At 40.8% G+C, this 14,833-nt stretch overlaps 1 protein-coding gene across 2 annotated transcripts in view; it reads left to right on the top strand.

Annotated features, from left to right (window-relative positions):
* Positions 1-14,833, top strand: part of MAP3K5 (mitogen-activated protein kinase kinase kinase 5) — a 286,689-nt gene that overhangs the window by 134,507 nt on the left and 137,349 nt on the right. For both annotated transcript variants that reach the window (XM_082249712.1, XM_082249711.1), the window contains one exon: positions 12,554-12,666. In XM_082249712.1, coding sequence (XP_082105838.1) covers positions 12,554-12,666 — 113 coding nt within the window. The remainder of the gene's footprint in view (positions 1-12,553; positions 12,667-14,833) is intronic.

Genomic DNA, 14,833 nt, shown 5'->3' with positions numbered 1-14,833 from the left:
TTGTTTGAATTGCACTGTATCACTATTGGAATAAACCCACTACAATATTTGCTCACTTGTTGGCACTATTATTATTTTACAGATAAAATTCACCACACACCAACAGATCATATCGGTTGTGGTTACTGATAAGGAAATGTGTGGTTTTTAACCCTTTGGAAATATAATCAGTGTTCACATATTTATCATTTGCCGGTGTCACCCCCCCTTTTTTGAAGGTATTTGCACACTATTGCACTACAATTAGCACTCAATCACTTTTCAGGTAGCGCCGTTTCAACCCCTTTTGCACATTTCACTTTATCCTTAACCCTTCGGGGTTTGGTTGTTGGCTGCTTACACCTTTACACCCGTTTTACACTGTTCTACCTCATACTCCATAGCGCTGGTCACCCTTACCTTTTACTTATACCATTGAAAGTGTTTTGTCAGAAATCTTGTCAGCTGACAACTTCCTGTGCTCTCTGCTTGTGCACAATGAGGGGTTATGAAGAGGTCTGTATTCTTCTGTATGAAGAGGTCTGTATTCTTTGTAATCCATCAAACATGATGTAGGGCTGTGCTGAGCTGTGTTGTTGTGTCAAAGTGGAAGCTAGAAGCACATTATATTTCTGCTACATCTACAGTTATGTTTTCTGTACTTGCAGCATGTTTTAAGGGATAAACATGGGGAAAATGTGCATGTATTCTAGAAATGCGCAACATATGTGTTTTGTTTTTTGCCTTGATTGCAAATGACAGGGGGGCACTCTATATTTTTGGAGGAAAGAAGCTTTAACCTTTAGCCCTCGATCTGGCTTTCATCTGAACTCGCACGATTTCAAAGCCGCATTTCAGTCCAACTTCGGGGGGGACTTCAAAGACATGTGTGCAGCTTCATGAACAGATGTCTATTGAAATTGCCCCCGAAGTCGCCAAAAGTAGTGCAGAAACTACTTTTGGAAATCGGTGCAGCACTGCAAAGTCGGCGTCGCACAGATTGGGACTTTCCCATTGTCGGGAATAGACTGCGATTTGACATGCGATTTGACCTGTCAAACCACGCCAGTGTAAAGGAGGGATCACATATGAATAGGCTTCTTTACAGTAAAAGTCATGAAAATATGGTATATACTTTCACAGCTAGTTCTAGCAAACCCTGGTTTAAAAGAAAGGCTGGATGTTTTTTTAACTGCACAAAATATAACTTGTTTGTAATATTTATGGGTAATATGGGTGTAGAATTTTGATCAGGGTATCTGATTACTTTAAGGGATCAGGAAGAAATTTTCCCTACAGGGGCAAATTAGGCCATGCTTTTTACAAGGTTTGTACGGTCATTAAATTCCTGGAAAAATCGTGGGATTTTGAAATGGCATTTTCCAGGCCTGGGAAAGTGTTGGAAAATGACTGAATTCCACAAAGTTTTGGAAAAGTCATGGAATTGAGAAAGGTGCCACTGTGGAGCAGATACTTAATAATTTTATTGACACATTTTACATGGTGTAAGCGTCTATCTGCATAGGAGGTAGGCGTCCTTCAGGATCTGCGGTTTATCCCTGAGACTGGCTAGCAGCAGCCGAGAGATGACCCTAGAGAACCAATCAGGGACTCACTTCTGATCGAGGCAGCGGTGAAGCGCATAGTCACTGGAGGGCCGCATGAACGTGATGACGCAGGGGTGCGGTAACCGGTTTCGGAGCACGCATGCACGCTTACACCATGTAAAATGTGTATTTTTTAATTTTAATGTCTTAACCATTACTACTCGCATTCTCCTTTTTCACCCATCTTTTTTCATTTGTCTTTGTCCATTCTATTACAGTATCCGTAGTAATACAACATTATAGTCATTTTTAAAGTTTGATACAGCTAAGCCCCCTTGCGTTTTATTTTTAACTAATACGAGAACTGTATTCTCGTTTTTTTTTGTTCTGCCATATATACCTTGATATCATTGTCTTTAGTGTCTTAAAATACGTCTGGGGTAGATAAATCAGCAACATTTGAAATCTGTACATGATTTTCGGTAATATCACCATCTTCACAATATTTATATGTCCTATCCAAGAGAGAGGTCTTGATGTTTATCTTTTTAATTTCCATTTTTATCTCATTTAACAACGGGATATAATTTGCAAGGTACATGTTTTTAAGGATGATGTTAGTTTTATTCCTAAGTATTCTAGTTCTGTTTTCCTCCATGTAAATGGGAATTCCTGTTGTAAAATCTGTTCTTCTTGCTTACTCAGATTTATATTCAGAATCTCTGACTTTGAGGGGTTGATTTTAAATTTGATAGCTCTCCATAGTGTTTCAGCAATTTCAATAAGTTAGGCATTGTTATTCTAGGATTGGAGATGTTGAACAAAATATCAACAGTGTATGCTGCTACTTCATGCTTCTCATCTATAATCTTAACACCTCCTATATTCTTACTATTCTGGATGGCTGCCAGCAGGAGTTCTAATGACAATAATAGCAGGGATGAAAGGGGACACCCCTGTCTTGTTTCGTTAAAAAATGTAAAGGGTTTGGGACAGAGTCCCGTTGATCTTTACTGTCGCTGTGGGGTGGTTATATACGTTAATGTTTTGATTCATTAGACTATCCTCGGACTGATTGCCATTGCCTCTAGTGTATTCGTCATAAACCCCCCAGTCTACCCTGTCAAATGCCTTTTCAGCAACTATTGACAGGAATAGACCTGGAGATCCTCCTCCACTAAGTTTTTGCAACAGGAGTATTGCTCTCACCCCATTGTCCCTTCCAGGGACGAACCCTACCAGATCTGCATGTATCCATTCAGGCATTAGATTTTTCATCCTAGTGGGCAAAACCTTTGCGAATAACCTTGTTTCCATGTTTAACAATGATATTGATCTGAAGCTAGAACACAGAGTTGCGTCTTTTCCCTCTTTGGGTATAACTGTAAAGGAGGCTAAAATGCTTCCCTCCTCATCTTAAAGCTTTCTCCTAATCCATTCATGTTTGACCAAAGCTTTGGTGTTCACTATTCTTTGAACTTCTTAAAGCAATGAATCGTGAATCTGTCTGGCCCTCGGCTCTTCCCTGTTGCAGATTCTTTTAAAGCTATATTAATCTCTTCTTCTGTTATAGGTTCCTCTAAAGGGAATAGTTTTCCCTCTGATACCTTGGGTAATCTAGCTTCCTTTAGATATTCTTTTATGCTGTCTATTCATTTTAGTTTGGTTTCCCGTTGTCCCTTTTGCTTTACAGAGTATAATGCACTTTAGTGTTTTTGAAATACCTCAGCTATTTCTGAAGTCGAGAACACCATTTCCCCTGCACTATTTTTTATTTTTCCTATAAACCAATTTTTTTTTTTTTAAATATTGAATTCAGAGCAGAGTTGCCACTTGAATGTAGGCTGTATCTGCTTGCACTATACTGGGATGGGAAAATGTTGCTGTGGACATGACTATCAGTATTGTCACTGTGGATTTGCAAGCCTGAAACTTGCCAAACCACACCTGGCCACACCTAGACCTGCGAACTGCTTTCTGGGCTGACAGCACTGCCTCTGTTGCTGAAACATTCCCACTGTGATCTGCAGTGTCTGGGAGGGGGAATATGTGAGACACAAATGAAGACAGATTTAGCTAATTCAGGGAAGGTAATCAAAGTATCTTGTTTACTTTATGAGGATTGTGCATTCCATAGTAACTGCATGGTGTACTTGTTTAGACTATCATACAGGAGCCTTTCGTTTTACTATGAAGCTATGGAAAAATAACTATTTTATTCTATATCTATATTTAAAAACCTTTTAAGGGCTTAATTTTCATTTGATTTTAAATAGAGGTGTTTTTTCAAAAATGTACAAAATAATTTTACAATAGCATAGTTTTGTGATGTCAAAAGAATGCACATCAGATACAAAGACAGTAAGATGTTTTGCAAATGAAGCAACTTTACACAGAGATGTCACCTAAATGGATTTAATGGAATGTCACATGATGTGACAGGGCTATAATCTCACATAATTATTTGAATGGTAATGCATTATCTTTCTCTTCTGAACAAAGGACTGTTTGGGGGGTTTATAAAAGTAAATCCAAGCTCAGTAATTCCTAAACATTGGTATGCTTGAGTGTCCATTAAAGGGTGCGTCCTTAATGTCTAAATACTTACTTTAGAATTCTTATTTAAATCGTTTGTGTAAACATATATGTCATTTATTATCAAGAACCTCTTTACTTACCAACTTCAAATGTTGGGTCTTAAAAAAAGTTCTAGCCACTTAAAACCATAATGACTCATGTCAACAAGTATTTGGCCTAAATCCCTGCCAAGATTATGTAAAATTATTGTAGGCTTTGTATAAGTGTATGCCAGTTGAAATACATATTACATGCACAGTGAACAATCCTAATGTGAATTCAAACAGTATGTTCCTTAATAAGGAATAAGCTCATCAAACCCTGTACTGTAATTTATTCTCCAAATCATTCATTAAAGTGTCATCAAACCCAAAGAACTTTTATGCCTTTAAAAGTATCTTCACCATACAACAGAAGCTTTTCTCCTGAAGGCTAGAAAATTTACTTCTCAAAAGGTTTACTATTTTATCTTGAAAGCATAGTTCACATGGTGCAAGGCAAGAAAGTTTAATCTCAGGACATACTTCGTGGGACATATCCTGATCATCCTTCTATCCAGTCTGTAGCTAGCCCTAAGTAATGTTGAAGAACAGATCACAGCTCTTGTGATTCTTTTTAAAGGATTGTTTGACTCTCATTTCTGGTAAAATACTTTGTGCAGGGTGTCATGTAGGTCCACCTTTTATTTGATTTGTTACTCTTTGGAATCTTAACATGGTTCTGTTGGGTTTTTTTACGAACTGCTGTTTGAACCTATCAGGGATATTTACCTGTTCCCTCTTTTTGTTGTTTTTCTTTTTGGCATCACCTCGGTGAGGTGAATTTCTCATTGCACTTGTGGAGAAATCCTTATTGTCCTCCAGAAGGTCAAGGTTGTCTTGAGACCTAGGGCCTCCTTTCTCAATAAGGGGGTGTCTCCCTTCCACCTTCACCAGCACATTATACGTCCACCTGTCTGTTCTATTTTGGTACATCACAAGGAGATTCTCTCTATTGTTTGGGTGTGGTACAGTCTATTCAAGTTTTTTTTTCACCCTAATCTTCTTCAGAATGACTGACTGCCTCCTTGTCTTTCTTGAGGACCCCCTATGGGGGTAAGCCTGCCTCTCCCCCTGGAAAAAGGGATTGAGGATGCGCTAGCCAATCTTGGAGATTGCTACACCTAGGATTCCCTGAATACCAGGAGATTAAACTAAGTGAAGTGAAAACGAGTACATTATTACTGAGACCAGTAGAAGTCCTATGGGAAGAAACCGGTCAGATTAGGAGGCGCACACGTCACACACAACTTGCGGTCCGTGCTGCAGCCGGCCGCAAGCCTTTGCAGGAATTCGTATGCCTATGTTTATGCTGAATACAAGACATCTAATTGTAAGTGCAATATCAACTGTTTTTTGAATAAATCTCAAGGGTAATACATTATTAGTCCTCCTTTTTCCTTTAATACACGGTGGTTTTGTGAGCTTGTGAAGAGGGAGGAGGCTGTGTTTCTTGCTGGTACTCGTTGCCATCTAGTGGAGAAAGAAAGGTAGAGCGGTTCTACATCCCACTTCAGGATTTTAAAGAGGAAGCAAGGCGGTGGTTTCACTGAACAAGTGCATACCTATTACCATCTGGTAAGAGGCTAATTCTTGGTGATTTACACGTGGTGTTTGTTCACAAGGAGATTGGATATTTTTTCAGCACAAGAAAATATAGTTGCACCTTATTTATTTCCGTTTGGTAAGGATGAATTTCACTCGGTGGTGGATACACGTATTATTTGGATAGAATACAATTCTACTCACCTGCACAATATTTATGGACATTTATGAACTTTTATGTTTATGCACCAATTGATTTGTATTATTAATTGGCTTCACAGTCACTGCATGTGCCCAAAGAATGAGGTCAGCTGACTACCTGAATATACTGAAAGACCAGGTTAGATTCCATCAGTGGATTTTTTTTTCTCTGATGGCACGTGCATATTCCAAGATGACAATGCCAGGATTCATTGGGCTCAAATTGTGAAAGAGTGGTTCAGGGAGCATTAGACATTATTTTCACACATGGATTGGCCACCACAGAGTCCAGAACTTAACCCCATTGAGAATCTTTGGGATGTGCTGGAGAAGGCTTTGCGCAGTGGTCTGACTTCCCCATCTTCAATACAAGATCTTGGTGAAAAATGAATGCAACTCTGGACGGAAATAAATCTTTTAACATTGAGAAGCTTATCGAAACAATGTCACAGCAAATGCATCCGTAATGAAAGCCAACAAAATATTAGAGTGTGTAACAGGCAGTGTATTCAGTGAGAAAATAAAATTATGGTGAAAAAATTCAATAATTCATAACAAAGTCCCAATAAAAAAAAAACCTATATTGGGGGTTGTTTAAAATCAGTCCCAAATATTGTGTAGAGCTGGAAGGATGCTGTTCGAAAGTCCTCAAAGTCCTGCATGCATCACCCTCATGCTCAAAAATATATAAATGGCCACTTACCAGACCTTAGTGGTCAAAAGGCAAGTATAAAGTGCTCAGCTGAACAGCATCGGTCTGTGTCACCCTCTCTGTGGACCTGGGATGGTCAGAGGCTCGCAGATCATGGATTACTTGAGTACAGGTACAGGGACACGGCCCAGCGTACAATCAGAGCCAGCAGCATGGACAGTGACGTCTTGTTTTTCACAGAGAAACCAGACACATTAGTCAAACAGAAGTAACGGCCCGTCACATGGTCTTTCTGTTCTGGCCATATCATCGGGACAACAAATGGCATTGTCTTTCGAGTGCTTCTAGCCAAGCTTTCAGACAGACAGCACATGTCGCACAACAAATGTGAGGCGCCCATACCTAGTCTGGATTACCAATTTTACATCCGAAGTACAGATGATATGCTTTCTTCACAGGAGCAGTCATTGAGCATCTCTGATGAACAAGCGTATACTCGCCACAAATATAGCAGAATGTATTGCGGCTGTTTACGACATTGACGAGACATATCGTCCGACACCAATCGTCCTGTAAAACGTCTATAACATCTAACTTACTTGTTACAATGCTACTGAGGTAATGCTATATTCTGAAACAATATGTACACACTTTAAGGTCTATATTAATCCAATGGGCAGCATCTGTGCATGCAAGCCACTTTTATAGCCTGCTGAGACAGTGTCAAGCTGGCTCCAGGTCTGCCTGCATACTTCTACAGAACAGCTTCCAACCTGGCCTGATTTCATGCCTGGACATGCCCAGACTGCACAAATTATTGTCCAAGGGTCTCTTAGGCCGTGTTCATACCTGAGCATTTTTCAGCTTGTAAAATGCTCATCTCTGAAGTCTCAAAACGTCCAACAAGCAAAATCCCAATAATTTCAGTGGCACATATGAATGTTTTGTCGCCTGAAGCAAAATGCCTGAAGCTAGCTCAAAAAAGTACATGACCTTTTTTTTTGGCAGATTACAGTCGTTTTAGTTAGATGTCAATGCCTTCCTCCAAACACCTGCAAAAAACGCTGGAAAAAATGCCTTTAAAAAGCTTGAAAAACGCCCAAAAAAACACCTGAAACCGATGCGCTCAGGTGTGAATGGAGCCTTACAGAATCAAAAATTTTGGACACAAATATAAGAAAAATCTTGACAAACCTGAAGATTTCAATTAAACCGTATGTAATGGGCAATGTTGGATGTGATTTTCGTTATCAGCAGCCAAAAATCTATAAGGAACATCCAACAGTGTTCAAGAAGCAAAAACTTTGTTGTGCAGTGTTATTTTTTTACTATGGCAGATTTTTAACGGGTGTTCTTCTTTAACTCCACAAAAAGATTTTACACCAAGACAAAATTCCTGTGTGAATCACATGTGATGTCTGCATTGCACCGGTGTGAACCTAGGATTTGAAAGCAAAGGTGCCATATGTCTTTACTCGCAGGGCTATAAGAGTTTCATTATAGTAATAAAACTACAGGATTCTGAGAGATTCCCACCCTTCATTTTTCATATTGTCACTGTTAATAATTGTATTGATTAAATGATGTTATTGATTAAATTGATTAAAAAAAAAAAAGTAATACTGTTTACACATTGCTTGACTGATAGAGTTGGAACTAAACTGTGGGAGTCTTACAGATCTTATGGTTACATTATAATATATCATAATAAGGAATCTTTTATTTTTTTAGATTAATTCAAATGTAACTGGAAGGTATACTGTAAAGAATAATCTCTCCGACTTTTAACCTTAGGGCCTCATGCCTCATGCAGACTGGACGTTATCCAAACGTTGTAGCTGTAGAAGGAGTTTTTCAGCTTTTTTGCAGTAGCGTTTATTAGCATTTTTTTTTAAACTTTTTTTTTAGCTTTTTTCAGCTGTAGCATTTTTTTAAACTTTTTTTAGCAAAACTATACTCCCACAAAATCTTATGGCTCAAAAATGTTGATAAACGCAGACGTTTTTCAGCTTTTATCACAGTTAGAGCGTTTTTACAGCTGAAAAACTCCTCTCATACCCACTAGTAAAGTTTTTTTTTTTCCAGCCAGAAAACGCCCCTGCCATAAAACTGCTGATAACCGCCTATGTGTGCATGAACACGCAGGATAACATGTTGGGTTATGAGTTTACTTGCTGCAGAGAAAAACATCTGATGCAAAGAACAGCAGCTGTAAAATAGTCCAGTGTGCATAAGGCCTAAAATTCAAGTCTTTTTTTTTTTTTTTTCTTTAGTTACGGAGCCGGGAAATTAGTTTCTATATGCAGTTTTAAGCTTTCCAAATAAGTAAAACTGTCGTAGTCATTTGGGAAGTCAGATAACAGCATTTGCAAACAATTTCCTGGGATACCCATTTCTAAGCAAATTATAACATTGCATGTGTTAACTGGTATAACTGGTGTTAGCTAAACATTGTGTGTAATGAGTGCTAATACTGAAGTAACAAAAACATCCATTCTCTGCTTAGGGTTTCCACAAGGAGTGAAGCATTGATCTTAGCTAGAGCTGACTGGACTGCTCAGGAAAGTGTATTTCTAACCCAAGCTTCAGAACTTATGGCTAATTGCCTTTACACATTTATTCAAATGATTTAAAATTATTGTGCATATACAGCAAAGGTTTGTTTAAAAAAATGATTATTACAGAAACAGAACAGTAATTGCCAGTGTTCAAAAATAGGGTTTCTCTTACATTTATTGACGGACACAGCTCTGTTAAATCTTAACCATAGGGTAAATCGCCACCTACAGGAGTAGGACACTAAGCAGAAAAGAACTTAGCACTGCCTATGGGCGGTCCCTTCAGACTTAAAACCCCTCTCTGCTAGTATTTTTCTGCTTAGTGTTAAGGAGCAAAGACCTGGCTCCCTGCTGGGACATGTAGTTCCATAGCCTTTTTCTCTTTGTCTTTTTCCTTTATTTTTTTTTTTTTTTTAGGCATAAGGTTTTGCAGGCTGCCGTTTAGGTTAAATTTTTGCTCCTTTAGGGGTTGTTTGGGTGATTGACATGGTTGCCTGCTTGCTCCAGTTGCTTTTTGGTTTGCCCACCACTCGTGGAGGCACTGCTTTGGGACATCCCTATGGTCAAGATTCAATAGAGCTGTGTCCATCAATGAACATAAGGGAAAGCAGGATTTTTTGTTACTCACCGTAAAATCCCTTTCTCTGAGTTCAGTGACGAACACAGCAACCACCTCTCTATTGGAATTTTTACTTTTGACACTGCTTTGTTCCAAAATGAATGTCTATAGCAAAGAGGGGGTTTTATGCCAGAAGCGACTGCCCGTAGGTGGTGCTAAGTTCTTTTTTACCTAGTGTCCTACTCCTGTAGATGGGGATAATCCCTTTCTCTGAGTTCATTGACGGACACAGCTCAGTTGAATCTTGACCATAAGGTTATATCGCCTCCTACAGGAGTAGGACATTAGGCAGAAAAGAACTTAGCACTGCCTATGGGCAGTTTTTTCTGGCATAAAACACCCTCTCTGCTATAGGCATCTAGTTTGTAACAAAGCAGTGTCAGAAGAAAAAATTCCAATAGAGGAGTGGGGGCTATGTCGGTCAAAGGGATTTTACGGTGAGTAACAAAAAATAATTTTTTTTTCTTGGGACACCAATTTCCTAAAGGTGGTCATACATTTTGACTTATTCCTACTGTATAGGCTGAAATTCTAACCCTGGGTGGCCCTGTCAGCACCACCTGGATTGGCAAACTTTGTTGAAGGAGCTGGGTAAAAAATTGTTTGCCAAACAGTGACTGCATCCTGTCAGATGCAGTCACTGTTCAGACTGCATAGTTACATAGTTAGTGAGGTTGAAAAAAAGACACCAGTCCATCCAGTTCAACCTATGATGTGTGTGTTTGCTGTTAACTGTACATTGTATACCCCTGCATGTTGTTGTCTTTAAGGTGCCCATCTAATAGTTTTTTGAAACTATCGATGCTCCCTGCTGATACCACTGCTTGTGGAAGAGAATTCCACATCCCTACCGCTCTGACAGTAAAGAACCCTTTACGCAGTTTAAGGTTAAACTGCTTTTATTCTAGTTTTAGTGAGTGGCCCCGTGTCTTATTGAGAGCCCTTTCTCTGAATTGTTTGTTCCCTATGCTAAGGTCACCAGTTCAGTATTTGTAAATTGATATCATATCCCCTCTCAAGTGTCTCTTCTCCAGAGAGAATAAGTTAAATGCTTGTAGTCTTTCTTCATAGCTGATGTCCTCCATTCCCCTAATTATCTTTGTTGCCCTTCTCTGGACTCTCTCCAGTTCTAGCACATCTTTTCTGAGGACCGGTGCCAAGAACTGGATGGCATATTCAAGATGTGGCCGGAACAGAGTCTAGTAGGATGGGAAAATAATCATTTTATCTCTGGAGTGAATCCTCTTCTTTATACATGCCAGTATTCTGTTGGCTTTGCTTGCAGCAGCTTAGTATTGCATGCCATTGCAAAGCCTGTTGTCTACTAGTATCCCCGGGTCATTTTCTATCTTGCATTCCCCCAGAGGTTCACCCCCTAGCGAGTAAATTGTGTTAGTAGTTCTGACACCCAAGTGCATTACCTTACATTTTTCAACATTAAACCTCATCTGCATCTGATAGGACTGACAGGTATGGGTGCTGGCTGTCTGAATACAATAGCCGGAAGGCAAGATTACTCCATCCAAACTGTTTAGTGTATGGTTAATCACGCATGACTAGCATTATACAAACCAGCAGAGTCTTCTACAAAGTAAGCCCACTTTCAAACCAAATGTGAAATTGTGCCGACTTTGCTGACATGTGTGTGATTTCATGGACAGATGTCTATGTAAGTTGCACCTGGAATCCACAAAAATAGTGCAGGAACTCCTTTTTTAAATTGGTGTTGCACCGCAAAGTCGGCGTGGCACCGATTTGAACAGTTCCATTGCCGACAATAGCGTGCGACTTATCATGCGAATTGGACCTGTCAAATCGCATGACAAGTCACACCGGGGCTAAATCCTGCTGCTGACAATCTACAACATGCAAACTTAGGTGTAGCAGTAGAATTACATGTTGGAAAATTATTTAAGGAGGATCCTACCTCTCCACCCCTCCTCCTTTCCTCTGCTAGAATCGGGAATCATTTTTTTTTTTTTTTGTTATCTTTTTCTTTTGTTTAAGTCTATTTTGTTCAGTCCGCCCTGCTTCCACATGCACGTCAATCACCTTAGGCAAATGAGACGCACACTGCCCGTTGTGCCTCCCTTGATATGTATGTCATATATCCCAGGAGGCAAAGCCTTCCATTCAAGAACAGGTGGAGGGGGCAGGCCTATCAGTGCGTCATCAAGTGGCCTGCCCACTGAACCCGGAAAAGCCAGCGGGGCTCTCCATGACGTCAGAGAAAACATGGCAGCGGGGGACGGATCTGTGGCTGGGCATGAGATGATCTCAGCGGGTCAACGCTGGATCCAATGGATGGGTGAGTATCTGAAATGTCCAGATACCACCATCAGGTAAGTGGGGCAAAAAAAAGCGGGGAGGTCAGCCAGAGTTCTTCTTTAAGGGCGGGTTTGCCTCTGTATACTCTTTAGCAATAATATACTTTTTATTTACTGCATGTGAAAAGGCGTTTCAAGTAGAAATGTCATTCTTGTGGCTAATTTCAATTTACAGCCCAGTTCATGCAGCATTTCTGTGTATCAACATGCATCAAAGCCCTTTAAGTAATTTGGTAAACCAGCATTTTTATCGCCTCAGTACGGCTCACTTTGCTTAACATATGCAGAAAAAAACCAGCATGTGTATTATGTGTATCAAATACACAGAAAAAAAACATGATAAAGCATGCAAATAGCAAATGCATTTGAAAAGCATGCAGTAGCTCATATTGTAAAGGCTCATTACTACATTCACAAAGGTGTAATGAGGCCCTAAGTACAAGAGGATATTGAGGGTGTCTACAGCAGCTTGAAATTTATAAAAGAATGGCAATGTGTTTACTTGTACAGGTACCGGAAAGCATTTGAATCTGAGCCAACTCTTCAGTCTGGAATTAATTATGCAGTCCTACTGCTTGCAGCTGGGCATCAGTTTGATTCATCATTTGAACTTCGCAAAATAGGTAATGTAATCTGTTTATCTGGTATATTTTTGATAATATTATAAAGAAAATTAAACGTTTCTCATTTATGAAAACTAAACCTGTAGAGACATGCAGCTGTTACTGGCAGCAATCTATCCAGTCTTCATCTTTCAGTGAACTTTAAGCCTAGCACACACTGCTACAAACTGACAGCTTCGGTCAGAGCTGCTGTACTAACAATCCAATGTTAGTACAACAATCTCCCCTGCTGTTCTATTGTGTTCTGACAGGGGGACGGACCAGTGCCATCTTAAGAGCCTTATAGGCCCCTGGGCAATGCAGTGCACTGGGGCCCCCTGCCTACACAATCACGCACGAGAATAAAAATGCAAGGTAGTTGTCTCTTGTAGTATATATTGGTCCCTGTAATATGTATATAGTAAGGTATATACTCCAGGTAGTTGTCTCTTGTAGTATATATTGGTCCCTGTAATATGTATATAGTAAGGTATATACTCCAGGTAGTAGTTGTACTCTCTTGTAGTATATAGTGTTCCCTGTAACATGTATATAGACTATATACACATTACAGGGAACACTATATACTACAAGAGAGTACAACTACTACCTGGAGGATATATACCTTACTATATACATATTACAGGCCAGGGACCAATATATAGTAGGTATATCCTCCAGCCAGGACAGGTAGTTGTCTGTCTCTTGTGTCGCATCGATTCAATCCCATCATTGCCATCATGCCATGACCATGAGAGAGTTAAAAAAATATATAATTTAATCAGTCAGCCTGGCAGGCTGGCTGTGGCAGCCTTACCTTACAACGGCTGCACATGGGAGGAGGTGGGTGGAGGCAGAGCCAGTCTTCTTCTAGGGTCGAGACGGAGCCGGACTGGAGAGGAGTGAGGAGGAAGAGCCGACGAGGAGGAGGATCCTCCTCCGAGTCCTCCGCTGCGGCCGGCGGCGCTGTGCATCCTGGGTTTGCACTCTGCTAACGTCACTGGTTGCTAGATGCCAATCTGGCTGGCCTTAGCAACCAGTGTGCACTGCAGCGCAGACTCGAGCCACGGCCACCGCCGGAGGGGAGGAAGCAATAAGGGGGGGGCCCGGGCCGGCGGACAACAGAATGGGGGGGCCCTAGACCACCAGGGACATGCCACCATCCATGTGGGGCCCCTTGGCAAGTGGGGCCCCCAGGCAACCGCCGGGCATGCCCAGTGGAAAAGACGGCCCTGGGACGGACTCCCCGCCAGAACACTCCAGTCAGCGCTGTCTGCCATCGGCTGAGAGTGCTGGCCAGGAGCCGTTTGGCAGACTTTTTTCAGGTCATGCCCCTTTGACCGAACGGCTGGCTTCTGTCGAACCGGCTGTAGTATACACAGGCGGAATATCGTCCGGTTTCTATTGAACCAGCTGATGCCACCCAACATCCGGCCCGTGTGTACGGGGCTTTAGGGCAAGTGTTTGCTTTACCCATGCAAAGATTCAGGTGTGCTTCAATGTCCCCTGCCCTATTAGCATTTCCTTCCCTCCACCATTGCTCTATTCAGCCACCAAGAGCAAAGTAAATACTTAGTACTTCCAGTTATGACTGATTATGTTACTTAGCCATAGTTCACACTGATGTGGTGTTTGAAACACAGGGATTACTGTGTGTTTCCCGCATTGCAAAACAATCGCACTGTGTTCTGCAATCTGCTGCAGGTGTCAATGGAAAGTTAACAATACCTCAAAAGTTGGTTGCAAACAAAGTGCGTTTGCCCTAACCAAATCTCATGGGTATAAATCCTTTGATCCGGTTCCAGTGCAAATTAAAAAAAAAAAAAAAAAAAAACGGCCTTTTTGATGTGGATGGGGTGGGATTTAAGCCATCCAAAATGTATGGGCTCAAATCACACTGAACAGAATCGCATGTGATTTGTACAGGAATGTGGTGTTATTCCTGTGCAGTTCAAATGCGGTTCACAGTGTGAACCTAGGCTCACTCACCTCACTCTCATGTGACAGTGCAGGTGCTTGGTGATTGACTCAGTGCACAAGTGTCGTGTTTGTGATGGGATTTTTGATGTGTTTTGCGGTTTTTATTTTTCCGTTTAAACACTGTGTGTATATATATATATATATATATATATATATATACATATATAACTGGTTGCTAAGGAGCGGGCCAGGAAGCCGGCCGCCGGGT

Source organism: Pelophylax lessonae (assembly GCF_965119305.1).
Source record: "Pelophylax lessonae genome assembly, chromosome: 3".
Taxonomy (NCBI): Eukaryota; Metazoa; Chordata; class Amphibia; order Anura; family Ranidae; genus Pelophylax; species Pelophylax lessonae.
This window is presented reverse-complemented; position numbering and strand designations above follow the sequence as displayed.